Raw genomic sequence first — 12890 nt, forward strand, 5'->3', positions numbered from 1 at the left:
TTTTTGTGCCAGCAAAGACAAAGATATGTTTGTTCCTAGGAACTTTGATGCTCCTATGCTGGCTTGAAAAAAAACCCTACAAATCCCCGAACCTAAAAACAAAAATTGTATCTTTACAATTTGTTTTCAATATGAACTGGTAATAAATGTTGAACTAGTCCTTTAAGTTCACAGAGGGCTCAATGTGAAGCTTGCTTTCACTTTAAGTGTGGTTTTATATACTTATATATATGTACATGATTTATATCTTGCTGCTTTCTTTTGATATCAAGCATTTCCTCACATTATGCCAACTAATTGCCAGAGATGAGGCCACAAACACAAGACGCATGGCGCTTTAGCTGGTTGAGCATGAAATCTAGTTAGCTTTAAAAAAAAAAAAAGCAAGTGAGAGTGGTAGAAACAGAGCAGAGGGTGACAGAAAGTGTGGAAATTAGTAGGATGAAGATAAAACAAGCTATATGTGTCAGTGACCACTGGGTAGAAGCCAGGAACAAGCATATGATCAAGCTTTAGATCAGAAGGGAACGTTAGCACAATGAAATGGCACATAGCAGCAAAACATTTGGACATTTTCTGTGTATTTGGCTGCAAGTGTGGTAACAGTCAGCTGCACGTTGGCAGGATTTATGTAGCAAAATGTCCATATATTATATATGTTTGTAATCAATAAGGCCAAGTAGTCTGGATTTTCATCTTGTCTCCTTTTCTCTTTATCTCCATCATGTCTTTTTATCGTTCCTGATCTAACAGTGTGTTTGAATGGTGCAGAGATCTCTGGGGCACAGTCTATGACATCAGACTTTGCATTTCAGATTTGATGATGTTAATCATCTGCCTTTTGGCAACAAAACAAGCCGAGAGGGGAGAGCTAAAGAGACACATAGGGAGAAGACGGACAGAGGAAGAACGAGACGGAAACAGAGCGATGAGAAACAGAGTGAGAAGGCGTGGAGGGGGGGCTGAGAGGAGGAGAGGGGACATGAAGATCTGAGAACAGACAGATGCTGGCATGTGAGGTTAGAGATGGAGCCTAGAGATACAGTCACACTTCGAGTCCATGAGATAGGGAGGAGAAGGAAGGAGTGAAGGAAGCAAGGAATAAAGGGGAAAAAAGAAAGTAACACAGAAAGAAATAATAGTATAGAAAGTGTATGTAGTCATAAACACTGAGCTACTTAAGAACCACATTTCTGAATTTCTTTAATTAAGGGAAACGGGCTGGGTCGGTCTCTCCATCGTTGCCCTTCTACTTTCTCTGTTTTGCTCTGTGACTTTCACCTTGAGGAGTCGACGTGAAGCTTGTCACTCAAAATCACTGTCACTACAACAGTATACAAACACTGGCTGAAATTGCTCACAGTGAAACAGCAAGAATTAAAAGAAGCTGTGCACTGACTGATGCTTTTTTTTTTTTATTACTGGTGGCTAGGAATATGTTTTTAAGAAGGCGCATTACAACTGTGGGTTTATAGTTTGACTCTGGCGTGCTTCCTTCTGAAATAAATACTCATATTTGCAAAATAAAAGAGTGAACATGCACCCGCGAGTGAACGTCCACACCAACATGAATATCATGTACACAACCCACAGATCAATCCACTTAGTGCCCGTGAAATATAGGGAGTAGGCTGGCCACTCTGCGAGTCTGACATCACCATATTGAGCCATTAGGCTAAGTGCCATCATAGCTCATCATCTCTCTAGGACTGAACTTGGGCTGCATTTAAAACCAAAACCTGTAGTCCTGGCTCCTTTAGAACCATCTGGAATATCTTAAACCTGTTGATTAAGTGTGAGGTTCAGCATGTCAGCCGAACAGGCTTGCACTCCTACACTTTTGCTTAATTTGGGCTGCGGACAGATCATCTGTTACATCTATTAATGCTGCAGTGCAAATATGGAAGGTCAAATTTAGACAGAGCCAGAGATAGCTTGACTGTGCAAGCGATATCTCTACTTGATGGCATGGGTTTGTAAACCGAGTTAACATCTTGCAGGGCAAACAGAGTTTTCCACACTGAGCTGAAGTACTGGTCTGCATGCTGGAAATCACAAGAAACTAAACTTTTAAGGAAGGTTTGAGACAACTTTATCACCAATTGCCTAATCAATGCAAGGTGATATTGAAATGTGTCCAGCAAAATAGGGAACTAATATTTTATTTGGAAAACCAATCATCATTTGTATTATCTACTAATCAAGTAACCGTCATGATGAATACATTTACCATTATTCATCAATATTATCAGCAGAAGACGAAAATATCAATATTCTGGATAAATAATGGATTAACTGTCATTTTACCCGTCAATAACCAACTGCTGTCAAAAAAGGCAAACTGAGGAGTATGCTTTCTATATGCTTTCCTATTTACAGTTCAAACTTCATGCATTGTAAACAAATGTGATTCATTACAGCAAGCTACACATATAGCCAAATGTCAGAACTATCTGTGGACATGGTTAAGAGAAAGTTCAGACCTTAGTCTCCCTTCTTGGGATGATTCATGTGACAGTCCGCCATATGTCACACTGCTGCAGGCTGGCAATAAATGGGAAGCAGCTTTTAATATCATATTTCACAAAGTTAAAGTAACGGACAAAGCCCGTGTACAATCCTCATCATCAGTTGGCAAGAAGGAGGACTGTTCTGCTTCCGAGAGAATTTCCCACAAAGTGCGCGTTCACAAACTTAATGTAAGCTTTAGAAGCATATTTAGCACCACGTTTCTCTTTAAGTGATTACCAGGCTGCTTTGCATCTACCGTATATCTCCGAACATGCCATATAATGACACAGGTTCAGAAAAAAGAGCCACATAAAAATTTCTATGATACAACACCGTATTACTTTAAAAAGCCAACAGGCTGTTTTCAGCTGTACAGTACTCACATCTGCGATGTTGGGAATTGCCCGCTCGACTCAGACGAAACGGTCGCCAAGAGTAGGAATAGACAAAGTGAGTAATCCATATCTTTGTTAATTTCCCTAAAGCAGGATTCAGCAGATGAACAAAAAAAAAAAAAATGGAGAAAAAAAGAAGAAGAATTGCCCACAAATCCAAAGCGCCACTCGTACTTCTCAAACCAAACGCCTCACACCGCCATCGGTGCGCGTTTGGAAACAAATCTCATCCGATAGCTATGTTCTCCCCACCGATGGAGTTGAAGGAGTGTGTTCTTTTTTGGGAGGGGGGTGTAGCGTGTGTATCTGTGTGTGTGAGAGAGAGAGACACTCTTAAGTGAGTGTTTCAAACTGGAATAGGCTGTTAGAGCAAATCTCAAGCGTGTGTCCAAAAGATTTATAAAATAAATTAAAAAAAAAACAGGAGAAAAGGGGAGGGCGCATTTACAGTAGAGCTCAAGCTCGGCCGGCAGAGCGGTGCCACTCCGCACACTGCAAAAAACATCGTTGGTTCGCGGGGATGAACACGAGGGGTGGAAGTGTGTTTGAGTGATTGTGATGATTTCACCCAAGTTTTGCATGGCTCGGAAAAAAAAACCTCGCAGTTTATTTCGAAAGTCTTTTAGAAATCTTTACACAAATGGGAAAAGTCAATCTATGCGTAGACATGTACACGTGACCTAATTTAAGATTTTAGGTAACTTTAAAAAATCAGAATACACAACCCTTAATGGCACTTTTTTCCCATGTTTTTTTGCAGTGTGTGTGGTCTCTTATGTTTGTGTTGCTGAGGCGCATATGGGTTTCCGGGCGCCCTTCACGTCACCCAGCAACAGTTATTTACGGCACACTGGCCTTATCAAACATGGGAGATTCTAACAACACTGCAGCCCGTGTCTTTAGATTTAAGTTTTCCTCTGATAACCTTAAAGCCCGATATGACCTCGAGCTGATCATCATCATAAGTCACACATTCCACTGACTGTGCGTCTATATTATCCTTCCTACAATGATCTTCTTCCTCACAGAGCTGACTTTTGAATGTTTTTTCATGTGCATTCTTGTAAACAACAAAGTCAGGTGACTTCCAGGGCAACTTTGCTCTTGTCTGGTCACATGCGTTGCATAAAGCATTTCAGGCCCACAACCCAGTTGTAGTCCATGTCAGATTCAGTCAAGCATCTCAAAAAATAAATAAAATAATACACTCTTCCCGTCCAATAAAAGCTCTCCGTTTTATTATGTGTATCATGATGAACCTTCATTTAATTTTCAATAGCGCAGTGCCTCTTTTTTATGCAGAAATGTGATAATAAATTCCACTGGCTCCAAGGGCTGTGGCAAACTTAATATGGAGTGACATTTCCCTTTGCTGGGACAATCAGCAAGGTAAATACCAGAAGCATATACTGTATTTTCTAACAGGTTTGTCTTGAAAGCCCCTTGTCAGATGCAAAACTAATCTTTCACTAATTTGCTTCAAGCTCCTCCATTATTACAACCCCCCAAAGATAATTCTTTTCTTTTTTTGGCTTGAATTTTTGTCTGCTTGTTTTTGTGTGCATGGATGTCTGCATGCAGATGAGCTGTGTGGGTCACAATAGACAAACAAGGCAAAGTGTTGCCCACCTGCTACGTGAATCCCACAAATAGATATGCTGTGCAAATAGCTGTCTATGCCCCCCCTCTCAGGTTTCACTATAGCTCATATAAAAGCTGTTCCTTTGGGACCTCTTGCCTGGCATGGCTCTGAGGTGGGGGATTGAAGTGTATTTACCGAGCAATGGCGAAGAGGAGGGGCCGGTTTGGAAAGAGTGTTGACCATATGGAGAGAGGAACGCTGGTTTAAAGGTTTAAGGGCTAACATACTATACACTATTTAAAAAAAAAAACCCACAGAGATGAACTATATGTGGTAATTATCCGTTAAGAACGTCCACAGGTCGACTTTTAAATTAATTCTGAAGATATTTCTAAGTGGAAAAAAAATGTACAATGTGTTCCCATAAAAAACCATAACAATCCCTCATGCTGCTCGTGTTTTTGAAACAGGCCAGCAAATGCAACACTCTCTTAAATAGGATTATATGGGTTTTTCACAGAGATTAGTTTTGGCTTACAAAAGCCTCTCAAAAACAGCAAATTCAGTATGACTAAATACATCCAATTTTCATAAAATCTCTGACTCAATGTTGTTTCATGCTATAATCAGTATTTTTAAGCTAACACTGGATCAAATGACTCTGTGTGATGTAAAGGGAGACACCTAAGTGACAAACTAAACTTCCTCTATATATTTTGGCTCATTGTTTTGCTTTGACTATAGCTTTTCTCCTTTTTTTTCATTGCTCCATGTTCATACACAAAGTCTTGATAATTTATGTGCACTACCTGCCCTGCCCCAAAAGTTAGTGCACAGGCAAAGCAGATATTTTTTCCCCCATAGAGAATAAGAAAGCTGCAAAGAGAATGAATAATATGGCCATCAATATGACACGAATGCTAATCTGCTGAGGCCTGCACTGCAAAGCAGGATCTGAGGTTAGTCGGGTAACTTTGTCACGTTTACCCCAGTGGTTCAGTTCTTTGCAGGGCACCATGCAAGTCATGCAAGTCTTCTTGTGTGAAATATGCAGCTGTTTGCAATAGGTCACCTGGTTACAACACTACTGTTTCTGTTCTAATGGTAGATTCAGAAAGCCGGTGTTTTCTGGGAGACTTGATAGCTGCCATCAGCCATTTAGGTTTAACAAAGCAAGCTAACAAAAACCCAGCTGCTTGACTATCTATTTCCTTAAATTAAGGCTTCAGTATTTTGGAGCAATATACTTATTTTGTTTTTTTTAAATGCCATTTCAAAGCCAATCCTAATGCACCCTGATGGCAGCACACTTAAGCGAGCATATTCAGCAGATGGGAAATTGTAGGACAAAATTAAATAGGTTAAAAAGACAATACTATGAACACAGATAGAAAAAATGTTCTTCATTTGGCATTTAAGATTGTACCCTGTGTAAAGGTTGTGTTGATTTCAGTCATGCGATTCACTGCACTTTTGCTTTAACCTGTTGGCCACTAAAGTACAATTTGCTTCAGGTCATGTTTCCAGAAAAGAGCAGGAGGTAAAAATCAGCGCAAGTGTGTGTGTGTAACAGTGAGACAGGTGTGTGTCTGTTTCTGAGTGAATTAGAAATGTGTATATGCGTCTGGCGGGCAGCAGGTGTGGCCTCTGTCATCAGCTCGCGACCCCACCCACCTGTCCAGGGAATAGCCCCCCCCGGCCGTCGCCTAGCAATGCATTTGTCGTCAACTAAGCCACAAGGTTGTTTTTTCTCATCCACTGAGGACACGCCTAACATGTCTTTGTAGAAATGAAGCTGCAGAGACAATCAAATTTACAATCCCAATTCCAAAAAAAGTGTGTAAAGAAAAAACATAATGATTTGTAAATCTTATAAACTCCTATTTTATCCACAATAAAAGATAGAAAACAAGTTAAATATTTAAACATAGAAAATGTATCACTTTTAAAGACTATTGGTTAATTTTAAATTTGATGGCAGTCTTCTTGTCATAATTTTTGTTTCATGATGCACTAAATACAAACACAGCTGTTTTGGAATTGAGGTTGTAATTCACAAGTGTGTGTCGTCAATTTTATTCAGATCATCATTCAAAATGTGAGTTTAGTTTCCTGTCAGAAGCATAAAACCAGGAATTAAACTAGGCCTGATTGATTCAGGATGGCACACTGGCAACTTTAGTTAATGAGGTTAATGTATATTATTTTTACATTTGTTTTTTTGTTTTTTTTTTTGTTTTTATTATTGGCCTGGCACTCCTTCCAGCCCCCACATGCTACTACCGTTTAACATCTTCAGCGCATCCTCTTTCCCTCCCATCCCTGTGATGTGTTCATGCTGCAGATGTAAAGTTGTGGTTGCAATACTTCAGCGTCTCACTAGTTACAGAAGAGGAGCTATCATAAACAGAGTAACATGTTTTTTGTTTTTTTTAATGCTACATGATTCCAAATGCAACTTTTCAAACAGCTCAACAAATTTCACCAAAACACACAAACTGTTTCTGTGAAGTCTGTCACAAAACATGCCTGTGAGCTAAATGTACAGCTGGTGTATTTCACTAGTAGGGAAGATCAGAGATTATTTTCAAAGGTCAGCAAATTAGATTTAAATTTTAAATCTTATATTTAATATCCTTGTTCATTTTGGAGTTTTAGATCTATACACAATGTTTAGCCTAATTGTGTTTTTGTAAAAGCTCTTGCAAAAACAAATCGAAGCATAGTAATTTTGTTACTCAACGATTCCATTAAAACACAAAGCCAGGGGTGTGGGGGAACTCCAGGCCTCGAGGGCCGGTGTCCTGCAGGTTTTAGACGTATTCTTGATCCAACACAGCTGATTTAAATGGCTAAATGACCTCCTCAACATGTCTTGAAGTTCTCCAGAGGCCTGGTAATGAATTAATCATTTGATTCAGGTGTGCTAACCCAGGGTGATCTCCAGGACACCGGCCCTCGAGGCCTGTAGTTGCCCACCCCTGCACCAAGTAGTTTAGTGCAGGCAACACCGGTTGGTTTGAATTATTCTGTCAAAGTTTACAGGGATGTTTGATTGAGGACTAGTTACATCTATGGTACTGTTACCAGGTTACAACTAAAGTACCAGACATAAACTTATATTTAGGGTAATGACGCTGATTAGATTCACTCACTGGGTTGTGCCTTTCATACTTAATAGTGTGTAGGGATTGGAACTCAGCCATTTAAGCTTGCATAACATCAGCTTATATGATGTTTAAATCAGTTGGGTAAACCTACAAAGAGCAATGGATCTCTGTGTAGCAGCACAGGTCAGCTGATCACAGTGACTTATTATTATGTGACTTATTTCTAAGTAATTATTTTCCCCACCTTGCACATTTCCACCGGAACTTGGGGTTTCCCCATCGGCAACATCCCACTGTAAGCCCTAGATATAACCACATCATTTTTAGTGTAATCAACCAGCTCTTATACACAATTTCTTAATATAACAGCACAAAGGAGGAAGATCTATTAAGCAATAAGGTTTAATTACTAAATGTATAAGCTCATTAAAACACATTTGCAGGGCAAAATGCTTTGCATCATATTCAAATAACAAAAATGTACCTATGGCTATTTTTCACATCAAATAACCACTTCAAGTCAAACACTGTGTGTTCTTTTCCCTACTTCCTGCATTTCTGATCATCGCCAATGACTTTTTTTGCCGGTACTTTTTCATGATGCTGATGTCACCGAAAAATGCAGGTTGTAAGCATATGGAGAACATTCGGAGCCACGCAACATGATAAAATATCATGAGGCATCTGTCGCATCTGGCTTTCATCTCAAAAGTTTAAATGTCACTGTCAGATCCTGTCACATTTTTCAGTATTCTGCAAGACAAACAAATTGATACATACTGCTGAATCTTCCCCAAAGAGCAAAACTCTGCATTCATGCACCCACTCTGCCTGCCCCCACAGGATGCCAAACGTAGTTCATTTAATAACTCGTCTGTGGTACTGTGGCGATAAATGATTTCCAACTTTAATCACATCTCTCCCCACACACCATCTTTCTGGGAAAGATTAAGGGCCATGTGTTTTATCTCAGCATGAGCTAACAAGGATGTAGTCTTCACTGTCAGTTCCAGCTTCTAGAGAGGAAAATGATGGAGTACAAGGAAAGAAATGAAGTCTTTTGATTCAGATTCAGGTCATTTTATTAATCCACAAAAGGGCAATTTGTTTGCAGCTTACCCACACAGTCCTGAATTCAGATGACAAAACATTGAAAGGACGGTTAATAATGTTTTTGTTTTCCTTCTTTATAACCTGATTTTTCAGAGTGAATAACAATCTCTCTGACTGACCCTGATTTTGAAGCAGATGTTAATGTTGCTGAGGGAGTTTTTATGTTCGATAGATAAAACACTAAACCAGCAGACCAAGATGAAATATTAAAAGACTTTCAATAAAACGAACAATAAAAATGACATAAAATCTCCTTATTAACATTTAAAAAAAAGTTCAGTTCCTTAACAAATGAATGCTCTGTTGACCCCGTTTTACATCAGACTCCGTGTTAGATGGTTCAACCATCAACTCGAGTTGGTGGTTGTTGATGGTGTTGATGCCAAAAGGTTGAATCTGTTCATCTAGACAGAACATTAAGAGATGTGTTGATGATTTTTATCTAAGCTTACTTCGACAGTCTTTTTTTTTTTTCCTTTTGAAAATGCGCTTATTTGCTTTCTTGGCAAGATTTGTCACTTCGGTCTCTCAACCTACAGTCAGCACACACAAATTGACCTATTTCATTCAATTTCTTCCAGGCACTTACAAGAAGTTTCCTGAAACGCTCATACTTGTCTTGCTTCTTTTGCCTTTTCTTGTTTACTGTTACCTGCATTCATAACAGAAAGCAAATTGGACCTCTGCAGAATTTACATGTTCTTAGTTAGTTTCCATTCATGGTTTTATGCAGCACAGTCTGGGGCACTATTGCATTTACAACTTATCCTGATGGAGAAAATCATACTCCATTAGCCACAACAAATAAGATTTGTTGTGCAGTAAATATACCACGAGTATAAACAAATATATAGATATCTTTCAGTCGAATCAGGTTTTCTTGGTTGAGGAGGACAAAGAGGCCTACTACACCTGCATGGCCTATTGTTACTTAAATACCTCCCACTAATACACCCATTATTCTTAAGTACTGTTATTTCTAATATGCACTAAAAACTCCCACACACTGCATATGCTTCACCCTCCACACTGAACCCTCTTGATTCTGTTCATCACACTGCACTGTGTTTATCATAGCTGAAAGATTTTCCTACTCACACAGTATCTCATATGAATAAGTCCGACAATCTGCCTTTAAAAAATAGAATACAGACTTCTTACAATGTCCAATCACAGGACTTTTAAACATTAGCTCTACCACTTAACCAAACTCAAAAAAGAGTTCAAATTCTGAAATGACAAATAGAATGATAAAATAGAACGGGACCAATATCCTTTGTTTCCATTAAACATATAATAAGCAGTAGGAAAATGTGAAGCCTTTGTGCTGTGCCAGGGGAATAACTCCAGCTGTACAATAGGTCATTGGTCAAAAACAGTGACAAGAGAATTATTCTAGCCTTGAAAGTCCTTGGATGTGTGGGTTTCAGCCCATGGAATACCACAGAAACATGAGGAGAACATGCAAACTTCACACAGAAACACACAGAAAGGCCATGGGTTCTTGCTGTGAGGAAAGAGTGATAATATTTTGCACAATGTCAGTCCTAGGGAACCAAAACACCAACAGCTATGCTGGCTACGTACGTGAGGGTCAGTGCACACAGCGCAGGCTTAGCTTCAGATGAGCTAGCTGTTGCATGGCTGCTTGCCACGATCATTGGATTTTATACCCAAGCTTTTGGGTTTTTTATGTTTGAAATTCATTCGAACATTTTTGATTATCTTTGAGTTTGGGTTCTGTGTTCCTTGGATTAATTAGGTAATTCCCTTTTGTGTTTTCATTCTGTTCCTCCAGTCTTGCTCTATATTTGTATATTTATAGCAACTGGTGCCTCTGCTATTTAGGTCTGATATGCACTAGTCTATGAGAAGTTACTGTACAGCAGCATGAAATCTCCCAAAACAATAACAAATGGCCAAGCTCCTCCTTCAAGTCTCCTTAATCATTTGATTCAGGTGTGTTAACCCAGGGTGCGATTAAAACCTGCAGGACACCGGCACTCGAGGCCTGGAGTTGCCTACCCCTGCTCTACAGCGATGCTATTTGTTGTTAGCATACAGTATATGCAAGTGTCTGATTTTCTCCTGAGACGTCACATCATTTATTTATGATTGATTCAAACTTATTGATATTTATATAATCTTAAAGATTGTGTTTGCAAATTCCTTGAATATCCTCTTCTTTGCGAGACACAACGTTTGTAGGTCACCCCATAAAAAACAACACTGGTTTTCTTGCACCACAGTCTTGTCTCGGGTGATGGCTGGAGTGGTTACACCTTGTTGACTCAGTGAAAGAGAAGTGACGGAGAGTGTGTGTGATATGATGTCTCGTTTGGGACAGGGGCAGCCTCGGTCCCCTCTGTGCACTGACTGATCACATTACTATTAGTGAAAACTATTCTGTCAGTAAGAGAAGTCATGGCCCAGCAAAGGATGGCCTTAGGGTGAAACTGGGCATCCAGTGATGGGAAGCTGTCTTCAGGGGGGATCTGAGGTGATGAGATATGAAGGGTCTTAGCTGTCCTGTTCTCTTTTTTAACTCACAAAATCTTGAATCCTTTCTAAAAAATTACATTTTCCTACTCAAATTCTCAAAAGAATTTTTGTTGACAAGACTCGTGTGACCACATGCATGTAGAGCAGTAAACTGTCACATATGTAACAGGTGACTCTGATTAATGTCTTATCCTAATAGTTATGTTAACATATGTTTTCTGCATCATATACAACCGCTGCAGCTAAAGCTCATGATCTACAACATCATCTTCTGACACTTGCCAGCAAAGATCCCTTTCTCAATTCACATTCATGTGTCCAAATGCTGGCGTCTCCTCTTATCAAAACACTACCATCAGTCACTGGTTAGAGACAGCACATCCGTGTCTGTGTATCATCTGGACATCTGGACTTTACCAGATGTGAATTTCAGAGCAAGAGAACAAATTTAGGAACAAGGTTATGGAAATTCAATCACAATCCAGATGCTTTCTTTTACACTATTCTGCAGTGGTAACTAAGATCATTTACTCAATCAATGCAAAAATTAAAGGTAGATACCTGTATTTTACTTGAGTATTCCAATTTAGGCACCCTTATCCTCCACTGTGTTACAAGGGTAGTTTATCCCATCAGCAAAAGTCTTAAAGAAGCAGTGCTTCCAAGTGATATCTCAAGTGAAAGTTTGCAGCACCTCTTTGGAGATCAAGGCATATTTGATGGATGTGTAACCTCTGTCTAACCTTGCATAAGCTGATGCATCCAACGACATTGCCTGATCCCGCCTCGTCAGATCTCTGTTTTCATCAAAGTTACCGCTCTGTGAATCACAGATGCAGGACAACAGCACAATGTTTCCAAGCCACCATCTGATTCAGGCCACATCTTTGAAGACAAAAGAGGGGAACAAACACATCTTTAGAAGCGAAGGATGTAAGGGATCTATCAGAATCAGAGAGGGGGGAAAACAAAGGGGGACTCACTGAGAAGCGGTATGAAGAGGGGGAATATGAAAGAGATCACAGGGAACATGAAACAAACAGGGGAGACATAAAGGGAATAAAGTACACACCAGAGAAGAACCTGGCAGAGAGAGCCTGGCATAATTTGATCAAGTTGTGGAAAATTTTAGCCAGAAGCACATCATAACTTAATCAAACCATATAATCTAAGGTCCTCTATCTTTCTCTCATGAACACTTCTGGAAAGAACTTATACAGAGAGCTGCAGCATTACAGACTATACAAATTGTAGACATAAAGCATATTTTTGCTTTATGAAGCTTCTTAACTTAACTTGTGGGATATTATTTGACAGAACCAGGCTTCTTTCTAAATGTATTATTGTGTAAATTTAAGCTAAGCTACAGCTAGCAGTTGGCTAGCTTAGCTTAGCACATAAAGGTAAAATTGGAGATACCTCTGGCTGAAGGTGAACTTCTTCTACAAATATGCAAAGTTTAAATAGCGGACAATACTTCATGTGAACATTAGCCAACTGTCAAGCTTACTGGGTACGCTTTTGTTCTAGCATGCAGTAGCTAAGAGCTTAGTATCCTGCTATACTTAAAGTTTTTTCTCCAAAAGATCAATTTGAGGCTCATTAGTGCTCACTTTGCCCCATTCAGCGATATCTGGTGTAGTGTTTGCAACAGGTGTTCTCAGAAAGATTACAATT

The 12890-nt window shown here is 39.4% G+C and overlaps 1 protein-coding gene across 6 annotated transcripts in view; it reads right to left on the reverse strand.

The window, feature by feature from the left end:
• Positions 1-12890, reverse strand: part of cacna2d1a (calcium channel, voltage-dependent, alpha 2/delta subunit 1a) — a 114047-nt gene that overhangs the window by 98918 nt on the left and 2239 nt on the right. For 2 of the 6 annotated variants that reach the window (XM_026146521.1, XM_026146517.1), the window contains exon 1: positions 2895-3366. In XM_026146521.1, coding sequence (XP_026002306.1) covers positions 2895-2974 — 80 coding nt within the window. In that variant the 5' untranslated portion in view covers positions 2975-3366. Of the gene's footprint in view, positions 1-2894; positions 3369-11956; positions 12099-12890 lie in introns of those variants that run through there. The other 4 variants (XM_026146519.1, XM_026146516.1, XM_026146520.1 and 1 more) reach the window with 3 other exon arrangements.

The sequence above is a fragment of the Astatotilapia calliptera genome, chromosome 17 (assembly GCF_900246225.1).
Source record: "Astatotilapia calliptera chromosome 17, fAstCal1.2, whole genome shotgun sequence".
NCBI classification, from domain to species: Eukaryota; Metazoa; Chordata; class Actinopteri; order Cichliformes; family Cichlidae; genus Astatotilapia; species Astatotilapia calliptera.